This window comes from Onychostruthus taczanowskii, unplaced genomic scaffold, assembly GCF_017590055.1.
Source record: "Onychostruthus taczanowskii isolate IOZ18803 unplaced genomic scaffold, ASM1759005v1 scaffold53, whole genome shotgun sequence".
Taxonomy (NCBI): domain Eukaryota; kingdom Metazoa; phylum Chordata; class Aves; order Passeriformes; family Passeridae; genus Onychostruthus; species Onychostruthus taczanowskii.
In genome coordinates, this window is record NW_024502902.1 from 647,108 (window position 1) to 669,271 (window position 22,164).

At 37.5% G+C, this 22,164-nt stretch overlaps 1 protein-coding gene across 11 annotated transcripts in view; it reads left to right on the plus strand.

The window, feature by feature from the left end:
• Window positions 1-22,164, plus strand: part of LOC121342415 (activating transcription factor 7 interacting protein) — a 75,948-nt gene that overhangs the window by 15,966 nt on the left and 37,818 nt on the right. For 8 of the 11 annotated variants that reach the window (XM_041416821.1, XM_041416829.1, XM_041416832.1 and 5 more), the window contains one exon: window positions 18,725-19,776. In XM_041416821.1, the coding sequence (XP_041272755.1) occupies window positions 18,732-19,776 (1,045 nt within the window). In that variant the 5' untranslated portion in view covers window positions 18,725-18,731. Of the gene's footprint in view, window positions 1-12,116; window positions 12,170-13,683; window positions 13,746-18,724; window positions 19,777-22,164 lie in introns of those variants that run through there. The other 3 variants (XM_041416823.1, XM_041416824.1, XM_041416827.1) reach the window with 2 other exon arrangements.

Genomic DNA, 22,164 nt, shown 5'->3' on the forward strand with positions numbered 1-22,164 from the left:
GATGGTAGGAGAAAATTATTTGAAAGGATGGTCACTGACCTAGAGAAAATAGATAATTGGAGATGCCTGAACAAACCAACAAAACATGGCCACTTAAAGGCAGACATCAGCTCAAGATAGGGATGTGGAACTGGAAGTAGACAGGCCTGTTTTGGTTGAAGGAAAAGTAAGATCAGTTGAAGAGAAGGAAACTAGAGAGGTAGAAAGACAAAGTAAGCAGATTAAATTATTACAGCTTAAAATGGCAGTGATAGATACTGAAAGTATTGGAGGCATTCTGAAATGGCCTGGGAATTAAGGCTGACAGAGTAAATATGCTAGGAAGGAGAACCGTAACTGGTTGATACCACGGAGGAGACTCTTTAACGGTAATAGAGAAAGGTAAACTTTTACATTCATATGGCAGAGAAAAACGCTGCATGCCTACAATATGGGCCAAATGAGCTGAAGTTTGTAGATAGCTCACACACTTTGAAACCTTCGATAACTTTTTAGTGCTAACTTAAGATTTGATATGGATGAAATTTTGCTTGTCTGCTTATATGCATGTCCGGACTACAAAAAGTACAAAAACGGGCGTGTGTGTGAGAGAGTACAAACACAGTGTATGGTAGATTTCCCCGCATAAATTACACTAGAAACCTTCAATGCCTATAAAGTTTTCCATAAATGTCAAATTCCGTTAGAACCAGTCTTGCTTTCATTGCTATATGAAGGAAGCAGTTTAGGGCCCCTCCCTCTTTTCTAGGAAGTGTGAGTGTTAGTATGGTAGAGGAGAAATGGCATTGAGTGGGGCATGAAAAATGTAGAAAACTGATTAAAATAAAATGTTTCTGAGAGGAAAACCTTGACTGGTAAAGCAAACAGTAACAAATGTGATATTTCTTAAGAATTGAGAATTCTAACAGTAATGTAGGTGATAATGATAACAAGATCATAGTGAAAAAAAAAGATATAGCACAGTAAATATTTTGCATTGTTTTAGATGAAAGTGAGATAATATTGTAAGGTCATGTTGACAACTTAACTTTTTGATACGTTGAAGTTACAAGGAAGATACTAAAGGTTCCATGATAGATATTTCTTAGCAAAGGTTATAATGAGGTCTTTGTAATCTGCATCCAGTTTTAAAATAATTGGCTAGGAATTCCGAAATGTCCCTCCCAGTAACTCAGTATAAAGTTGGAGTTGTGGAAGACCCGGAAGACTTTTTGAAAAGGTCTGGAGAAAAAGAATGGAGGATTAACAGTGTGTCAGTAAATGCGAAAGAATAGTATTTCAGTCAATGCAGAGGTCACTTAATTGCTGAAACAGTATTATAAAAAGGATATCCTAATTAATTTGGTTTAGAACAAAATTCTTTGCTGTAAATACCTAGTGTCTGTAATGCACTTAGTCTTTGATACTCCTTAAATAACAACTTCCCTCCCCAAATCCTGTATCGATAAAACATTAAATTGATTTTTAAAGCTTTTGGAGGGAAGAGGGTAGCAATCATGCTCCAAGTAGAGTTTATGACTGGCATTGTAAAATAGTTAGTTTTTGTTAATTTACAGGGGATGGAAAGATTGACTCTTACAGAGTCATCAGAATAATTTGCTTAGTGAGACCCAAACACCATTTATTAGATTTATTAAATTCTGTGTGTTACCCTTGCACACCAAAATCAGATTTACACATCTGCAGACCATCCAGCATAAAACACATTTGCTTGACAGGACACTCTGTCCTGGGAGTAAGTGGGGATCACACAGACAAAATAGATCGCTAAAGCCCAAAATAAACAGGTAATGCGGAGGTACTGAAATTCTGTAGCATACAGAGAAAGAGTAAGGAAGTCATACTCTTTATAAAGTTATGTTCCTGGATGACACTAAATGCTGATGATGTGAATTATCCTTCAATGTAGGTTGCAGTCCTGTTGTCTGTATTGGTTTTTTACAGTGCTGAAAAATTAGGAGGGGTTCTGGCAAAAAGCACAAGAATGATCATGACCTGTTCATATTCACCTTGGGGTTATATAAATAAAATAGTTTTATGGTTGCAAATGCAAGCCTAGGAGAGGTGATCATGCATACAAATTCATCAGGAGAGTCTGTAGTTAGTCTGAAAAATTACCAGGAAACAGTTCAGCTATGCTATGTGCCAGCACATGAAGAAGGGTTGTATAATGATTCTTCACTCATTCAAAGAAAAATCTAGCCTTTGATTTTTTTTTATGAGGTGAAACTGCCGCCTGTCCTTTCCAGGAAGCAAGCAAGCATGTTGGCTTGCTGGGTCACTAGGCAAGAGAGAGACTGTGGACAAGTGCTCCTTTTGATGTTAAAGGTTTCTGGGCAGAATCTCTCTGGAGGCTGACTTACAGCAAACCTTAATTGTTCAAAATTAAAGATGTTTTCTTTGTCTTTTATACATTTTATCAATGGAAGCATTTTTAAGTATAATTCTTATTGTCTGCTTCTGGCATCTATCTCTGGGTCACATTTGGGAAACTTTTGGGCAAGAAAAATGAAGTCTCTTTTACATGGCCACCCTGAGTGACTGTGCAGATGCATTTTTCTCCATATGATGTTTTATGAAATTTGGGAAGGCAAGCAGTCTAAAATAGCTGTATAAATTCTTTACGTACTTCAGTGTTTCTGAAATGGTATTACTGGATTGCTGCTTCATCAGCTGCTTTTCCCCCTCATAAAACAGTAAAATAAAGGATTTTTTTTTTGTAGAACTGCTTTGAGGTCTTCACTGAAGAAGTCTTTACCAGACCAAATACTACCAACTCATGAATGCATTGGGCAGTTTCACTACAGACTGGCCACTGTTTTTTGGGACCAGGATCAAAAAATTTTTACATACTGTTCTGGCAAAATCATTGCCAAATAATGAATCAGTGGAGGTAAACTTGCAGCCTCTTTTTTTGGTATTATACTATACTGTAAATCCTAGTTGGATGTCCTGTGAAGACTATCAATGCTTCATGTATTTGTAATATTGTTTTCTTTGTTTTTGAAAATTTGCATTAGCAAGCAAAACAATGACCTCATCACTGGAAGAAGTGTGTTCTGCTTTTCATCGCTTCCAAACTTTCCACTTAGGAATGCCACACTGGAGTTGGAGATGGCTCTAGACCTGGTTTTTCTGGTGTCCTAAACAGATCACATATCTAAGCGCATTTCCTTAGTTCACTGAGTTAGTGTGTATGATGTCACTAGTCAGCATGAACAAAACGTTGCTGGCTGACTTCAGTCCACACGTTTGCTGCCAGCAACCATGCAGAGGTGATGGTGTTGAGTAACTGCAAACTGGGGCTTATGGTGGCTTTGAAAAGAGTTCATCAGGAAAAAAAATTAAAACCTGTCATCCTAGATGTGAAGTTTAAACCCGGGAAAGCCTTCCAGAATTACTTGTGCATCCTGCGTAATGGCAAGCCTCATTAAGGTCATTAACAGACATCAGAAACACTTTGGGAAGTGTAAGTTGATCTCATTTGAGACCTGTAGCTTCTTAATCTAAAAGACAAAGGTCTTTATTGACCAGATGGAACATCTTTTCAATCTTCCTTTTTATTTGCTTTTGTGTCCTCTGAGAAACCTAGCATGAGAACTTGCTGACTGCTGTGGACAAAGAACACTTTGTGTATCTTTTTCCTGCTTTCTTCTTCAAGGATCTTAGACTAAGAAACCAAGGAAACACAAAAATTATTTTCCATTGTTACAGAAAAGAAATGCCTTCAGACTACAGATTTCAATTTCAGTTTCTTATGTTTAGAAGTCCATATTCCTTTGTAATATTAACAACAAACTGTAATTCATGAAAATACTTCACATTCCTTCTACTAGGATTTTGCTGCAGATGTGGCTGTTGACATTTGGTCATTCCACAGCACAAAAAATAAATAGTACTTAGCAGCTGAAGTGATACAGCAATTGCTAATTGACAGCCTTTTATTAAGATTTATACTGCAAGATGAGAAAGTCCAATAGCTGGGTTGCTTTTAGATAATTGGTTTTTTACTCTACATCTTTGAGACTTCTGTGTAACATTAGATTTGTCATCTCCTATTTCAAATGGGTAATTAAGCACTTGCTTTTTTCCCGGATCATTGTAAGGTAATGATTTGAAGAAATTACTGAAGTGCATGCATGATTCCACTTATTTAGTATTTCATAAAAACAGCTATTTGCAGTTCTCATCACAAGAGTACACCTAATTATTAGCATTTTATCCTCTCCTCTTTCTTCCTCAATTATTACTTAATCCAAAGGGAGATGTCACAGTATTTAGTTAATGTAACAAACCCTTTTAAGAAGACATTGAAGACTACTTCTTAATGCTTAAGTGCTGCTTAATAAGGACAGGAGAGAATGGGACTCTGTGTATGGATATTGACGAAACTATTTCAGGTGATACTGCCTAGCAGTGGTGGTGCTTATTCTGCTAGAGCTAGTGAAAAGCTTGTTGCCTCTTTTGAATATTATTACTGCATGCAAAGTATGCAGAGTAGCTGTCCAGGGCATAGGATGCTGTCTTGCTGCATGGGAAACCCCTCTGGATTAGATAACAGTTGGTGTGGGCAGTCTCTCAAGGAGCAGTAACCTCACAGCAATATTATCTACAGAGCTATGTTGACTGCGTGGATTTTTGCAGTCTTTTTTCTTTTCCTGTCGCTGTGAAATCTGCTTGATGTCCGTGTATTGGTAGAGTCACTGAAGGTCATTTATGTTGGTTCTTTTTTTGTAAGATAGAAGGAGAACACATATGTGCTCACGTGTCACATTCATTAACTGAGGGGCTTCAATCTCATGTATCAGAGTAGTATTTTACTCCATTATAATAAATCTAGATAACATGCTGATTGCTATGTGGTATGAATTTTTTTTATATTCCTGTTAGTATGAAATTCTCAACTTCCTGTCCTTGCTTAACTTAGGTGGAGAAACCAGAAATCACAAAAGACAGGATGATTGCTGAATGTCTGTGGGGTTTCTGTAGCACTGTGGTGACTGTTTCTTGTCACATGCAAATATTCTAAGATATTTTATCTACACATAGATACTTAAAAAAGCATAGGAAAAAGGAAGCTTCCCCCGCACCCTCTTTTCCCCTCTGAAAAATCTATTTTATTGCCTTTCATAAAACAGTTCTGAAAGAACTGGAATGAGATGAGGTTATTTAAAGAATAAGTAGGGTTCCAGTGAATATGCCAAAATAGCAAATATCAAAATTGAGATGGAACTAAGATGTTGCTTAGCAACTGTGGTAGTCTCTGGTAGCCACAGATGAATACAGTGCTACTGTAAAGTGAGTCTGTCTGAAGCAGGATTTCTAAAGAAATTACTTTTCTTTATGAAATTTTATACTGATTTATTCCTCATTTTGGTGAACCTTTTAACTGTCTTTGTCAGGGATAGGAAACAAAAACCTGGCAATAAAACTTATTTTGCAAATTTATGTTTTTCTAGAGATAAACAAGACTGTGTACCAAATATTTTGGTCTTACATTTTATATTATAGTAGCAATATACTCCAGTTTTCCTGTTCCTTGACTTGTCTTCACAACTGATGCGGGATTATACTGGATTAGTCATGCATGGGCTGCAGTTGCAGAATGGGGAGGAAAAAGTATTTAATTATATCTGAAAACTATAAATTGCTTTCAATATTTTTCCTCATTGCACCATATTTTGAAACCTAACTTTTTAGTTGTTGTGAGCTGTTTCAAACATTCTTCTGAAATTAAATTTTGCAGGTGGAAGATGGGTTGTGATGGTTGAAACCTATGTATGAAAACGGTTTAAATTTGTGGGAATTTTAAGAGTGCTCATTTTAATCAAGTTTTGTAGGTATGAGGAGCTTATACCAAAACTGTGTTGTATTACATTGCACTTCAAGTGTATCCTGATTTTTTCATGGGAATTCTTAGAATTAAAAAAAAAAACACCCAAAAAAGCGTTATGTTTTTGACAGGCACATAAAGACTTTGTCCATTGCTTGGTGTCCCCTAGTCTGGACTTCCAAAAATAACCTTTCCCTTCTAGAATGGAATTCTTGGGCCTTGCAGTGTACCTTGCCCTAAAAACAGACATTAATAGCAGTTTTTATTTGACATCCTGTTTGTCTACATTGTTTTTATGGATATTCATAAACAAAAATTGAAAATAAGTTGGCACCTGTCAAACTTGATCTTCTTTGCAGTGTCTTAAAATATATTTCTCTATATTTTTAGCAGCTGTATTTACTCACTTAATAGTTTATATTGCCATGTTAGAAGACTAAATATGAAGAAAAATATGCAAAATGAGCCACTCATTCTATTGGTTGAGCAAAGAAGGGGAAGTGAGGTGCTTGGAATTCATATCTCAGGTGTGATAAAAGTCAATGTCTTATATTAATTAGAAATGAAGTTTCAGAAACAATCTTACTTTAGCTGTATGAATTTTTTTACATATCTGACCAGAGATAGCAAAAGATGAATTTGTTTTTCTGTGAGAAAATTGCCTTGAGGATAAGTTCACTTATGCTTATTTCAGCCTAATGATCTATTGTTTCCATATAATTTTTAGCTTCCATATACACGAATTACATTTAAAACCCTCTACAAATGAAACTAGGTCCTCAAGTTCGCAACCTAATTACTATTTTAGGCGTCTCTTATTATCAGCCATCTGATCATGTTTTCCTGAACCATATGCATCTATATAAATACAAAATGCATGAAGCATGTAAAATGTCTATGTACATAATATATTCAAAGAGGAGTTTTTTTTGGTTTTTTTAATGACTTAGCTTGTTAGTAGAAGGTGGCTTATCTTGAAAGATACCTTCTGAACTGTGTTGCTGTCTTGCTGAAGCAAGTCCTTCAGAAGGCTGGTGGAGTAGTCATGTGACCACCTTTAAAAGTCCCACTTTAGAGGCATTTTAATATCTGACAGGTAATATGGATCTTCTGGTAATGTAATCAGTTGTACAGCTTAGTTCATAGAGTATCTTAGATCAGAAACAACCTTAAAAGATCACGTGATCTGGTCTTTCTTGGGAAAGAGAGCCTAGATGAGATTATCTGGCATCCTGTTAAATTACATCTTGAAAACTTCTAGTGATGGGGATTTTGTCACATCCTTGGGGAGGTTGTTTCAGTGAATCATGTTCTCTGTGATTTTAAAAAAAAAAAAAAAAAGCATCTGTCTTATATTGACACACAAGTCCTGTGTTGTCCTGATTCTTTACCTACTAACTGATTTCACCCAAACTTTAGCCCCACCCTAGTAAAAAGAAAAAAGGATTTTCCCATCAACTGTGTAATTTCTTTCAAGACATTACTCTCATCTTCCTTTGTTTTTGTTTAAATAGCTTTGTTTTTCAGAGTATGTGAGTTGACAAGAATTATTAGCATTAGGTATAAGCATCTCAGAAATGAACATATTGTACTTTGTTGCTCAAGGTGCTACTGATATAGGTCAATACAACTGTGCCACTTAAAACTAGCGTAGCATCATTTCAAAATTTAGTCCTACTGGTATTGAATTTAGAAGTCTGGACACAAGATGATAATGAGAAAAGAGTGTCTCTCATATGGTGACAATTAAATCTAGAATATTGCATTTGGTCTCCTAACAAGTCAGGTAAATGGCATACAGTGACATCATACGTCTGCTGTCTATGCAGCAAGCATGGTGAGTAGGTGGGTGTGTCACCCACCCACTAGAAAGGAAGAATACAGTAAGAACTAGTATCCTTTCAGGCTACTTTTTGACATTAAAGCCCCTTTCAAAGCTAGTTCTGTTTTTCTTATTTATTTCTATGATTGGAACTACATAAAGAAATCGTAGGTTTGTTTACTTCCTGCTTCCTGTTCATTGGGCAGCTTAGCAAAGAATTATATCTGGTAATCTGTGTCTCCAGAGCTTGTTCCAGACATGCTGAAGTTAAAGAATCATCCATGCAATGGTTGTTTACATATTAGCTTACTAAACATTTAAAGAACCTTTTGGGTGACATATCGGGTAATTTTTTTTACAAGTCTTTACAAATGTGAATTGCAACAAATCTTTGCCTAAGAGCAAATACAGAAAAATAATTGTCCACCCATTGACCCAAGAGAATTTAATCTGCCATTGTAGACTTCTATTAGAATAAGTAAGTCCTACTCTGGTTGCATGATTTTGTAAAGTAAAAAATTGACTGCCATAGACCTTTATTAGAATGCGGCTGTTTATCATTGTAAAAACATAAATTACTTACATTATTTGGGGTTCTTAGCCTATTAATACATTGTGTCAGAGGTATTAAAAAGGTGCCTTTTTTTTCTTCTTCTGGATCTAGTAATGAATAGATCAGTTTGGCATTTTCTTTCCTAGTTCCCATAATTTCACAACATTAGTTTCCTTTGGAAAACATTTACCCTCTGATAAATGAAAAAAATGTCTCATGATAGGAGACACAGTTTCTAATAAAACGCATTAGAAGTGGTTGATTAAGATCTATGCAGTAAGCTACCTTTCCTTGAAGAAGGCTTGTGACAAATAGTCCTGACACACACCAGGTACAGGTAATAAAGTTTGGGTAAACTGTAGTTTTCATGAGAAAATTTGTGAGTATTGGTCTGTTTGGTGGTGGTGATGGTGGGGTTTTCCCCCTAATTTTATTCTAATGCGCAAGTTTTAGTCTAATTTCACCTACTTCATATCGGGATTTCTATTTAATTTTTGTGATTCTGTTTTGTTGAGTCATTCAGAAGATATCAAATGTCTTCAGTGATCTCTGTGACCAACCACCTGCTTTGGCCACTTTTTTTTCCTGATCTCCTTATTTGTGACAGAGAAAATATAATTTTTTCCTTCTGGTAGTGCTCGTGCGTACGCTGTATATCAGATGGCACGATTCAGGCTGCCCAAGTGCTAGGTTCGGTATGTCCTGTGCGCGCTGGCTGCTTCACTCTCCTTACGATGCTGGCTTTCACCTGCCTTTACCTGTTCCATGAAACACAAACCTGGGGGCGGATGTGTTGAATGGAGTGGTGTGGAAAGCTCTTTACTTGCTTCTGCTGCAGTCAGAAGAGTTTATGCTGTCAGTTTCAGTGAAAATGAAACTTCTGTAGATGTTTTGTAAGTTGAAGTCATAATATTATGTACTTATAGATTACTGCTGGAGTTACTATCATAGAACATGTATGTACGTAGCATCTTTTAAGATTTTGTGCTTTACAGATTTCATTTTGTATCTAAATTTTATTCTTAAAATGCTTTATTTATAGAGTTTCTTTTCTTAGTTCATCCCGCTTGCCCTTCCAAATCCCACACTGTCTTTAGTTTCAAGTGGAGGAGTGGTACAGGTGTTTCTGGTGAGGTGTGATTAACACGGGGTAACTCAGGAGGCAAGAACTTTGTGTGGGAGTCCACATCTAGTAAGCATTACGTGGCATTAGTTACCGGCGTTGTGGATTATCCATTGCCAACTCACCAAACCGACATGGGGGTATTGCAGTAAGAAAGATGGCTTCTGTTCCAGCTTGCCTAGAAACGAAAGTGAGAAAGAATACAGTGTGCAGATTATAATCGTTTGTTTTGATTTGGAAAGAGAATTACTTCAGAATCTATTTTTGTCACTTAAAAAGCCCCACCGGAACCCTGAGGGAGTTGAGTGCGCCGTGCCCGCGCGCACCGTCACGTTGGGCTGGCTGCGCGTGCCTCGGCCCCTCGCGTTGGCTGCGCTGCACTCCCGCCCCGCTGCGGTGCCGCTCCCAGCAGCAGCAGTGCTGGCTATTTTTAGCCTGTTGCCAGGCAGATTTGGTTTATGCAAAGCAGCTCTGCAGCAGCCAATCACAAGCGGGTATGCAAATCTCTGGCAGTCCCCGCCATCGGGTAGGGAGCCGACGAGAGGACAAGATGGCTGTCGAGGTGCTGCTCTGGCCTGCCTCAGACACTCGCTGAAAGAAACTCATCCTTTCACGTGGGAAACGAGAAATAGCCTCTCTGCCCCGAGCAGCTCAGAGTCCCCACCAGGCTTCAGTTTATGGAAGAGCTGCTTTCCTCGCGCCCTGGCAACGCGCCCCTTCCATCCCGTGTGCTGTGCCCGTGCGGGGCAGGTCTGGTGCGGGCCAGGCAGGGTGTGCTGCCCCTGCCCACAAACGGTGTCTTCCCCAGGGGAAACCCTCCCAGCACCCAACGTACCAAATGCTGGTTTAGTTCCATTTTAAACTTGCTTTTTAAACGCAATCTTTGAAAAAAACCTCATAAAAGGTGCTTATGTGTGGCAAACACTTAGTAATGTTTCAATGCCTCTTTTCTTGCAAGTTTTCTTTTCATTTCTGCTGCTTCTGGCATTTGAGAAGTGACTCTCGGGATCACTGTCAGCATCAGGTAGCTCACCTCTGAATTCTGATGTCTCTGAGCTGCCAGCTGGAAATGCGAGGGTTACATTGCTACAGCTAGTTGCATATGTGATACGGGAACTAATCTAGACAATAGACTGTTCAGGGTAAATATGTCTGGTTTTTCGTTACAATAGTGTTATTCTGCATTTTATCTAACAGAAGACAAGGGATGCAAGTGTGTGTATGTTAGTGATACCATGTCAAAGTTGTAGCCTGTTAAATTACTGAAAATTACATGTTTAAAATTTATAAACAATTTCCTTATAAAAGGAAAAATTAATGTATTTTATAATGCCTGGAAAAGCTTAAGCATGATCAGAACATCTTGCCTTTTTTCTGAGATTGTTCTTTTTCCAGAGTGTCTCATAGTTTTTGATCTGCATGTGCATGAACAATAAATTCAGGTTGTTCAGGTTTCAAGTTTGGAACATCAGAAGTTGAGTAAGGTTTTTGTTGTAGATGTGTTTTGGCAGTTACTGACCATATCTATGGAATTATTAGGTCCTACTCATACTCAAGGATAATGGAAAGGAAATTCAAGCTGTTTATCCTATGCTAGAAATGAAATTGTATCTAACATTGAGACTGTGTATTACAGTTCATCAAATATATTTTTAAATGCAAAAATTCAACTTCACAGTCTGTAAATCTTTTTTTTTTTAATTAAAAAAAAAAAGCTAGCTTCCTTAGTGTTTGAGCTTGTGCTAAAAAAAATCTTTGTGTAAGAAAGCTGAATTTTGCTGTTAGCACTGTTTAAAACAGCAGGATTTGTTCAGTGTTTGGAGATGTCACAGCTGAATTGAAAGCTGATGTTTTGAGTTGTTGATAAAAGCTGAAATCTCTAACACTTGTGGGAAGTAAGAAAACACATTATCGCAGCCTTTTTGCTCTGGCTGAGTTCCAGTCATGCAGTTTTACTAGTTTAATAGTCTTAAGTAGCTGTTAAAATTCAGAAAATGATAAAGTTCTTCTTGGAGAATCAGGCTAAGCTCCATGTGCTAAATAGTGGGTGTTTCTAAGGGACTTGAGATGCTTGTCAAAGTTGTGTAGGAAAGACTCTCCACTTGTTTTCCATTCTTGCATGTTCCAAAGAATGCAGTTACCTAGGTATAAAGTGATGAACATCTAAGAACAACTCTGCAAAACCACCAGCAGATGAAATATCTTAGCCAGATAAATAGACTTGTCAGTCACTTTTGTCCTATGAGGAATTCATTTTTTCCACAAGGCATCAAAGTGCCATGGGAAAAAATTCAAAAATTTGGTATGAGAAACAGATTAATGAGCCAGTGCCAGAGCAGATATTCTCTTGAGACAGAGGAGACACAAGAGAAGTGCTGAATTTACTGTGATGTCAACATGATGAGAGCATAGTTCAAGTTAGTACACGACGTTGTTGTAGGTACAAATCGATAAAGCCAAATTAATAATTAATAATGATATATTTTATTTTGCGACCGATATACAGTCTCGATAGCCACAATCAAAGGGACAGCGTCGAGCCCGGGTTCGGCGCTGGGTGAACACTGGTTCAACCTCTATTGCGTCAGAGCCCCCTCTGTTCACAAAGTCAGTCTGGTGGAGTCAGGCTTTATACCTTTTCATGGCCCGAGGCAGAGTCCCTCTTGCTTCTTTCATAGTCAGACATATTCATGTTGCCTCCTTTCTTTGAGTTGGACTGGAGAATGTAGTTCCTGATCAGAGATGAACGCTAGCCAAACATATTCATGTCGTCTTCTTCCTCCAGGTGGACTGGACAACGCAGTTCCCAGCAGCTGGTGGTAGAGTTACGGGAATCAGGTATTGGAATGCAAGTCCCCTGATAGCTGCTGCGATCTTGATCTCAGTGCTTTGATGAGCGTTCATCGTTCAGGTGTCCTTCTGTGTCTCCACCCAGCTAGCGTCTTTCCATAGCAAATTAGGCCTTTCCTCACTGTGTCTGCGGTTTTGCAGTGGTATGCTGCAGCCTTATAGTATGAGGCAATTTCTCAGTTTCCACGTGTGGATTTGAAAACACTCTCAGATATTTCTTTTAAACATTATAAGGTGTAACCATTTCATATTGTACATAAACATGAATTACATATATATTACAACGCTATCACATATACAATAAACAAGACCAGTCTGTTTGAAATTGTACTGTGAGTGTACTCTGGTTTAAGAAAGCTTTAACCATGTAGGTGCCTGTTTTTCTTAGACAGAGATACGTATGTGGCCTTAATGTTTTGCTGAATTTCAGAAGGCAGTTTTTTGCAAAGGTGAGGGACGTTGGCTTCTCCTTTCAGGGCAGAAGTCATACTGCAGTCAGGACAAAACACCAGTTTTCTTTTGGAATACTAAAAAAAGCAGTGGTACTGCATAGGATCTGAAGAAAGGAAGGTTTTCCAGATGCCACATGTAAAACCAGGTTGGATCTCAAGAGGTTTTTCTGATTCAGCATTCAACATCGCATGAATTCAGTGATTGCCTACAAATGCTCCCGCGCATTAAACACCTGCTCCTTATCGTGGCTGTGCAGGCGAACTCGTGGGTCAGCGCTGTTGTGCAACTCCAGGGCTCAGACGGAAAGCCCTTGGCTTTCTATGGCGCCCTTTGGAAAATCTCATTCCTTTAACGCGCGCCCCCGCGCCCGACGGCTGCCGCGTGGGGCTTGTTGCTGGGTAGAATTTAAGACACTGCCGTCTGATTGGCTGCCGCGGCGCTTCTCCGTTCAGCCAATGGGAGGCGGGCCTGCTAGTCCGGCTGCGGCCGGCGGGGCCCCGCGGGCGCCCTCTGGGGAGCGGCCGCGTCACTGCAGGGCTGTGCCGCAGGGGAACGTGCCTCGCTGTCCGCTCTGCGAGCCGCAGCGCTTCGGGATGTGGCGGGCACGAATGAACTGAAGGCGTTTTTAATTACAGCTCACCTTGTTCTGCTGTGTGTGCACTAGGTGAAATAGGGCAGGGTGGTGGCGTAATTTTTTTCTTAGAAAATAGTATATTTTTCTCCCTACTCTCAGCTAAGACTAACGTAACTTTAGCCTAAAAGGAGCAAAAACTGAAATCGTTTGTGGTGTTCTAGAAGAGCTATTATTTTCACATACTATAGTCATGTGATTTTGGCTTTGTTTATTACATTTAAAAACAAAAGCGCAGTTGTATGTGGAGCTCTCTAGGCTGGTGGTGTGTATTCCATTCAGCCAGATCAGTAGACTTGTATTACTGGTAGAAAACCAAATTACTGGTGCATTATTTCATTACATCTTTTATAAGAATAGGTCTCAAACATTATTTTTTTCCTTATTTGAAAATAGTTTGTAAATTTCTGGCAGTTTATATCGAAATTGCTATGGAGGATTTCAACTGAAAACTGCTTTTTATGAGCCACTACTTAAAAGGTAGGTTTTATTCACCACTTTCATTCTCTGGAAGTCTCCATCTAGAACACAATACTCATGACCATTTGCTGCTTCACTTTCTTTGATTTGGCTATGCTACATGTTAAGTAGGCTTGCACATTTGAGTGCTGATGTTCCTTATCAGTGAATTTTACTTCTTCTATGTAGGTCTTGTGCTTTGACAAACGTTTTATGGTTGTGGCGCATTTGGCTGGTGCTGCATGCCCTCGAGGAGCCCTTTGCTGGTGCTGTTCTAGACCCGTGATGTTATGCAAACCCCATTACGCACTGTTATTCAGATTGCAGCTTCTCCCTCTTCCCCCCCCTCATTTTCCCGTGACCTTCCCTTTGTCTGCTGCCTGTCGCTAGGCAGGATTCAGGCAGCTCCATGCTCATTGGCTTCTCTTTTTGAGCAGCTCATGGGCTGCTTACCTGAGCACATGATCATAGGCTGATGCGTAGCAGCTAGTACAATCCTTTCTTGCTTTAGAGCCGTCGTCTCTTTACAGAGTAAGAATAATAAAAAATTAGGAAATAGAGGGAAAATGGCTCAGAAATGAGACCTTCCTACATTCCTAGCTGCATTTGCATGTTTTGTGCCATTTAGCACACATTTCATCATGAGAAGGATTTCTAAATTTTGGAGGGAGGTGCCTAATGATGTGTTCATGTCTCACATGACTAATTATGTATGACTTCAAAGCTTAAAATGAAAAAGAGAGTTTTTGTATCTAAACAAATGAACACAGTATATATGTTGGCCTGTCAAAATTGTTGTCTTTAATAAAACAAAAACAATCAGCCCAAAACCTACATCCTTATTTACAGCATTTAACCCTTACACAGGTAGCTGTACGTGCCGGCGTCATTTTGTGTTGATGCATACAAAAGCCATTCTTTGAAATAAAAGGTGTTACTCCGTTGGCTTGGTGCCTGGGCCATTGGTTTCCTCCTTGTGACTTGGTCACAAGATGAGTAAAAAAGAAAACACCCAAACATCAGATAAGGGAGGTGTTTAACAAACATAGTTAAACTTCATGTTGTTAACTATAAAAGGAGACTACCAAAATGCATTCATTTAGAATAGTAGTAGCTTGATAAGTTTTATTTGTGCAAGATTGAATCCATGGATGTTGCTCTCTGAAGGGCTGCACCTTGCCCCTTTGAAAGACTGGAAACCAGTATTCATCAAACGGTGGCTGACTGGCTTGCACTGGTGTGACCAAGTCTGTCTGGACTGGCTGCCAGTTGATTTGTTTCTCTTACACTCAGCTCTCATATGAGTCTGTTCTTTGGCTGCACTGTGCTCCCTTGTGGGTATGGCTGGAAATGCTTCAAGACTGGTCTGCCCTGTTACAAGATATTTTAAAACATCGTTTTCAAAGGTGAACTCAAAACACTGGTTCGTCTCATCTATGCGTATAATTTTGTCACAGTAGTTGTTATGGAATATTTTTGGTAGCTTTAATCAAATACTCTTTGGTTGCAAAAGACTGTGGGACTGAGCAGGAAAATATGCCTGAGTTACTCCCATAACCAGTTAACAATGGAATTTTGAGACACCTGTGTTTCTTACAGGTTCTTTCCAGAACCACATTGCTAGTGCTTTGTTTTTAACTAGATTTTTGATAATATCCTAAGATAATAGGAACATAATTTTAAAATATATAAGTGAACATAATTTTAAAATATATAAGCAATTCAAGCTTTTTCATCCATTTTTTCAGTAAAAAGTAAGAATGCATCAATATAAAGGGATTCTGATGTTTGAATTTTTTTAAGACTGCTCTTCTTGGCAAACGTAAAAAGAAGTGTTCTTTTTTTCTTTGTATTTACTCTGTATTAAAAATGTTAATGAAAAACTGCTTAGATGACTTAAGGAAATTAGAACAGCAAATATTAATTTATTTTAAGTTATATGGTTATTCAAGTGATGCACTTAGAGATTTGATTTTAAGACGCTTGTAAATGTTACATTAATCTATTAGTGTATTTTCTGGTCATAGGAAAGGTAAGACTGTGAATTTTGTGATATATTTTGTAAATTCTGGGTAATGCCTGTAAAAGAAAATACTGTAGTCTGGGAGATCGAACTATACTATTGTAACTTTGATGCAGAGGCCCTGATTTTGTACTGTGCTGCCAGAGGGTTCTCACTAGTGGCTCACCTATTAGGAGTTCTTGGACTTGTTCAAAGTTAACCAAGCCTGATTGTTTGTTTGTTTGGTTGGTTTTTTTTGAAATTACCTTTACAAGATAAAAATCTGTTACAGCATGTGTGTTGTTATAGGGTTTATATGAATGAAGGGGTTTATGTGATGTGAAAATGTCTGCCTTCCGTTCTGAGTTCTTGGGAAGACTGAAGGGATGTACTTCTAAAAACTGCACTTGCACTTCCAAAATATTAGAGACCTATACATGCTTTTTGTACTATCAGGTCTAAAATTCTTGCATTAAATGCTCTTTAAATGCTCCTCTTCTGAAGGAATATGAAGAAATTGTATTTAGCATGTAGACAGCTCTGGAAAGGCATTAACAGCTCGCCTGGAGTTCATAAGTCATCTGACTGAAAATGGTTGCGATGAGAACCTTTTTTCGACTCAAGTAAACTGGTGTTTCAGATCAGTGTTTCTGTAGGTGTTATATTTTGCTCCCACTAGTGGCAGTGCAGTAGTAGACAATCCAGTTCAGAAAATCTAGGTCAGAATGGCAAAAAAATAATCATAATGGTATTATTGAGAGCTCATAAATAGACCTGATAAACTTTTTGTCAAAATTTGTTCATCTGTTCTTGAGGTGTGAGTCAAAGTGTTAAGTACTATCAGTAACCCAAATCTGAGGTTTCTAAATTGTTTTGCAGAAAGGAACTCAAGAAAAGGGTAAGGGAAGCTCAGTGCGAAGTTAAAAGGAAATATAAAAAATTGCTTTGTACTTTGTCTGTGTTTTTGTCCGGTCATCTTATGTATAAAGTAAACCTTAGAATTGTAGTGTAAGGTACGTCATGATTGTGGGGTTTACAGTAGCATTCATATTGTACTTTAGAATATATATTCTTACTTTACAATGTAGAATGTTGTAGTTAGAGCTAAATGTTAAATAATTTTCTTCACAAAAAATTATTCCAAATAAACTAAGAAAGATCCAGCAAACCAAAATTATAGGAGCTAAAGCATGTGACCCGTGAGGGAGCTTGACAGCTTCAGTCTGCTGAAGAGAAGGCTAAAGGGCAATCTTAGCATTGCCTAAATAAAACTTGTAGATGAGGTCAGCTACAAAATGAAGTGGAGCCATTGTTATTTAATGGCAACTGTGTTCTGAATTTTGCAGCTTGGTTTGTAGAATTGTCAAATATCCTGAGTTCTAAGGGACCCACAGGGGCTGAGTCCAGCTCCTCGCCTGGCACCCCCAAGAATCATTCCACCTGCCCCGGAGGGTTGTCCAAATGCTCTTGACTTCGTGGTTACACAAAACTGTCATTGATCTGAGCTAGTGTTGGCAATAGTCCTACTTTCTTTTACCAAAAAAATTTAAAATCATTTATATTCCCCTGAATAGACAAAATGCAATATATTTATTCTTTGCAATATATTTATTCATTTCTTAGTTCTGTAAATGAAAATTAATTGGGAGCTCACACAAAACGAATCATAGTTAGTATTTAAAGTGCATTCTTTTCCTAATAATTCTGCTGTGTCAGTGTTATAAACACTTGCCTATCTGGTCCTTGTGGGCAAAAAAGTCATATTGAGATAATTGCCTGATGATTTTTCTCTTAATTACTTTTAATATAATTTTTGCATGTTTTTGAGAAACGTAATGAAGCCATATACTTGGTGGAAGTAACTTTATGGTGGTTTGTAGCTTCAGCAGACCTAATTTGGTTAGCACCAGCTGATTCAAGATCTTAGTTGTTGGGTTACATTGAGGATATAGGAACTTTCTTAGCTGCCTTCTGTTTCTGAATATTATCTTATGTGATCCTTTAAAATGAGACCATTAAGCAAGACCACATGGGGAAAAAATATCTTTTAAAAATCCCTATGGATTTGTTTTGTTTAATGGAAACAGATGAATTCAGATTTTGTTGTATTTCAACAAAATCATTATAGCTTCCTAGATACTGCTGGATTTAACTTCATGTTTTGATTTGATAAAATAGATTTTTTACCATTTTTCTTACACTTTTTATAAACATTTATATTTTTCTTAATACTTGTGTGGATGCTTGGAATGACTATAGCTGTTGAGGGCAAACCCACCAGTTTTCTTTGAAAGAGGGAGTTTTTCTACAAGGTGCTCCAATTCCTGTAGTTTTTATGGCCACAAATAGTCTTTGCAAAATATTACTGAAAACTGAATGAAAGTGGTATAAAAATCCAAATTCATTTAACCATTGTATAGATGAAAGTAGAGGATGAAAGTCTATTGTATTTATGCAGAAAAAAGTATCTTAGTGATACATAGAGAAATTCTTTGTACATAATGAAGTTTTCTTAAAAGTGATTTGATATAAAAATCTTGTCATTTACCCCAGTTGATAATTCTGGTTGTAATTTATGAAATTAAATCTATTTAGAAGGATGGAAATAGTCTTGATCCATCAGTTTACATTTATTTTTACCTTAAGATGAGAAGAGAGGCTTCTGGCTCTTATCTTAGTATAATATATATTTAAAGTAGAATAGTATGAGACAAGTGGTCTGAATGAAATGTGTAGTTAGAATATTACTGCATGATGTCTTAGTGTGACCTCTGTGACCTTTGCATAAATGTGTTTGTGCAGCATATAGAGAAACTTGGATTCACTTTTTGGGAAGTCAGATAAAATTCAAGTGTTGACAGGTGTTTCTTTGTTTTTGTCAGTACCATTTCAACTGGTTTACTTTAAAATGTGCTAAACGTTGCAGTCTTTCTTAGTAGCAATGTAATATGACAATGATAAAGTTTTATCTTCACAGTTCTTTCTGAATTTTTTTAAGGGCTAAAATGGATAGCACAGAGGAACCTCAGAAAAAAGTCTTCAAAGCACGAAAAACAATGAGAGTAAGTGATCGGCAACAACTTGAAGCTGTCTATAAGGTTAAAGAGGAGCTGTTGAAGACAACTGAAGTGAAGCTGTTAAATGGAAAGCACGAGAATGGAGATTCTGACATGAATTCCCTTTTAAGCAATACAGATTGTGCAGAAGTCAAGAAAGAAATTAATGGCATGGTTGACTTGTGTGTTAACTCTGAAGAAGGAAGAGCAGCTTGTGATGAAATTAGTGAGACCAAAAGCCCTGAAAGTAGGGCAGGAAACATAGTCAATGACATAGAATCCAAACCTCTAATGCCATCCTCAGAAAATGTTACTACTGAACAAGCTAAAGACACTGACATTGCAGCAAAATGTGAGGCTGAAAATGGAGTTGGTAGCAGTAAAGATAACTTCCATGAAGAAAATAACAGAAAAGATCAAGTGGACCAAAGAAAGAATGATATCCCATTGGAAGGTGAAAATAAACCAGTCTGTGATATTAATGACTCTTCTGAACAGAAGGGAGAAACAAATTACTTACCTGTTAATTCCAGTTCATCTGAAACGGGTGAGGAAAAGAGGACTGAAGAAGTAACTGTTGAAGAGGTTGTTGGAGAAGCAGCCATCTCTAGCAGTATGGAAGCTGACCAGGAAAAACAAGAAGGCAGTGCAGGACCAGAAACCACTGTTTCGAAGACAATAGATGAGCCAAGTGAAAGCACCTTGGACAATACGGACTGTATGGAAACAGATGACATTATTCCAATTCTGGAAAAACTAGCCCCTGCTGAAGATGATCTGAGCTGTTTTTCTAAAAGTTCTCTGCTTCCAGTGGATGACACAGTCCCAGATTTAGAAGATAAAATAGACAATTGTTTGGGTTCACCATCCAAGCAGGAAAGCAATGAATGTCTGCCAAAAGAGGCTTTCTTAGTACTGTCTGATGAAGATGATCCCTGTGATGAGAAGGAGGAACTTGCTGAAGGGATATTGCCAAACAAGTCAAGTCTTCCAGGTAAGAATTTTTAAAATCATTAGTTTCAATTTAAGTTTGGGATGTTCATTTCTTAGAATGACACACTTGTGTCAGGTTTCTAAATCAAAAAGGCAACCTTACCCACCAGTAATGTTATGTAGTCTTAGTTTTCAAGGATGGTATTTGAGGCACAGGAAAAAAAAAACTTTGTACCAAAAAATGGTCATCTTCCAGATTTGGGTTGTTTTGATTTATTTTTTTAATTTTAATTTTTTAAAATTTGTTTTGGATTTTGGTTTTAGGATTTGTTTGTTTTCTTGTTGGTTTGCTTTGGGTTTTTTCATAGTCTTTAAATTTGTGTGCCAACTTGGGTGAGGTAGTGGGTGGAAAAAGAGGAAAGATAAGTAATTGTCAGAGAGGGAACAGAAGGATTTGAGAGAAGAGGAACTGCATTCATTTACTGCTTTCACAGAGAAGAAAGTATTTCAGCTTTCTTTAGCATGCAAATAAATTATAAGGAAAATACACATATAAGCCAGGTGTGCCTCATCTTCTCTTTTAACTTTTCCAATACTGTCTGTCAGTGGGGAAAAAAAAAGTTAATGAAAAATGCATGTCATGTATTGTTTTTATATCATATAGCTTTTATTCATTTAACTCAGTGGTTTTTATCTAAGTTTTCTGTGACTATGGTAACTGATTGATGCTTTGAAATGTTAAGTGTGGAATCTCTTCATGTAGTTAGCAGAACATTTTTCTAAGTTAAACTCCATGCATGTCCTTTGTAGTGTACTGTTTAATACGGTTGTGTAAGCTTTTTTTTCTTTTTGACAATGGACAGTCTTTGTTATACTATTGCACTTCTGAAAAGAAAACAAACTAACAATTTACAAATAAGTTGACCATGTTCTTGTAATTAAGAAAAACATTTCAGATTATCTTGGAGTTGGAATTATTTTCTTGGGGTTTTTTCCTCCCCCTCTTCTTCTCCCCACCCTCCCACCCCCGCCCCTGTATAGCTTTTATTAAATTATGACCGTATTAACCCGAGTGTGTTTAAATATGGCTGACTGGATAGAAATTTCACAGCTTAAATAAGATTCAGGTTTTAGTCTCTGGGAAGTTAGTGACTGTAGTTTCTCAAATCTTGTTTTACTAATGATCAGACTGTGGCATTCTAAGTCTTCAGTCTCTAAAACAGCTAGAGAAACAGAGATAAGAATGGCTCTTCAGCCCTGTTTTAGACTCCTCCTTTTCTGGTATTTACCTTTAAATAATGCTAGTTAAATGGAGATAAGGTAGGTTCCATAGTTCCTGCTAAGGTAGGCATTAGTTGTTGTCAGTGAGATTGAGAAAGTGATACCACTGTTGTGCATATAAAGTCTTCCAGAAACTATTGGAGGTGGGAGAAGCAGGGGGAAAGAAGGTTGCGTGTAGTTGTGTCAAAATTGTAGTGTTACGATTCCCTTTTATGAAATAAACAGTACAAATAAATTGGTTCTCTTTGTTCTCACTTCAGTTTGAGTTCTCTCTTTGAAGCCATTAAGTTTACTTTTTTCATCTTACCCAGTGAGAAAACATCTGGGGTCACAGGGGAATATACTATGGAGCTAAAAGACTGAAGTGGATATTAAATACTGGACTACAGTTTGCAGAAGTTTAAAATTAATGTATCCAGCAATAGATTTTTAAAATTCTAAATTTTGGTGACAAGACAAATTCTTTTGACTAGTTGTTTTATTTCTTGGCTAATAACAGTTTGACTCTTAGAGTTGTGTGGCTGTAACTGAGACTGTTCATGAAATGAAATAAATTATGTTCTGCCTTGACCAGCAGCAAAGATAATAGCAGAGAGGTTGCATAGGCAGGAAACAGTTGTATGAGAAAACAGTTAGAGTTACCTTATAAAGAGTAACTTTTGGAAAGACTCTGGGAAAATTAAAAAAAAAAAAAAATTAAAAGGAGACCATATGGAGATAATTTCAAGATGCTATATTGGAGAAACGGGTGCAAACTCCTCGTTAAGAAGCAAGATTTCAATAAGTCCAGATAAAAACCAACATGGCTAAACAACAGTGAAAAAATGGTACTAGAAGACTTTATTTAAATGGACAGATTAATGGGATGTCTTTCCCAAGTGGAGTCACAGATTTTTGTCATGAAAGATCATACATCAGAAAACCTTGGACCTTTTTGTGTAAGCAAACAAGCATGTGACAGGGAAGCCCTGATGTGAACTCCCTTGGATATCCAAGCACAAGTGATTTCTTACCAAGAAATTTTGGAAATGAAATAGTAAAATGGAAAGTCCTCCTGGAGGAAATAATCAGCTGAAGAATAAAAAATAAATTCAGAGTTCCAGAGACTGTGCTGTATGACAGAATTAATAAATTGTCTGAAATGAATGGTAACTAGTGATGTCAGTTT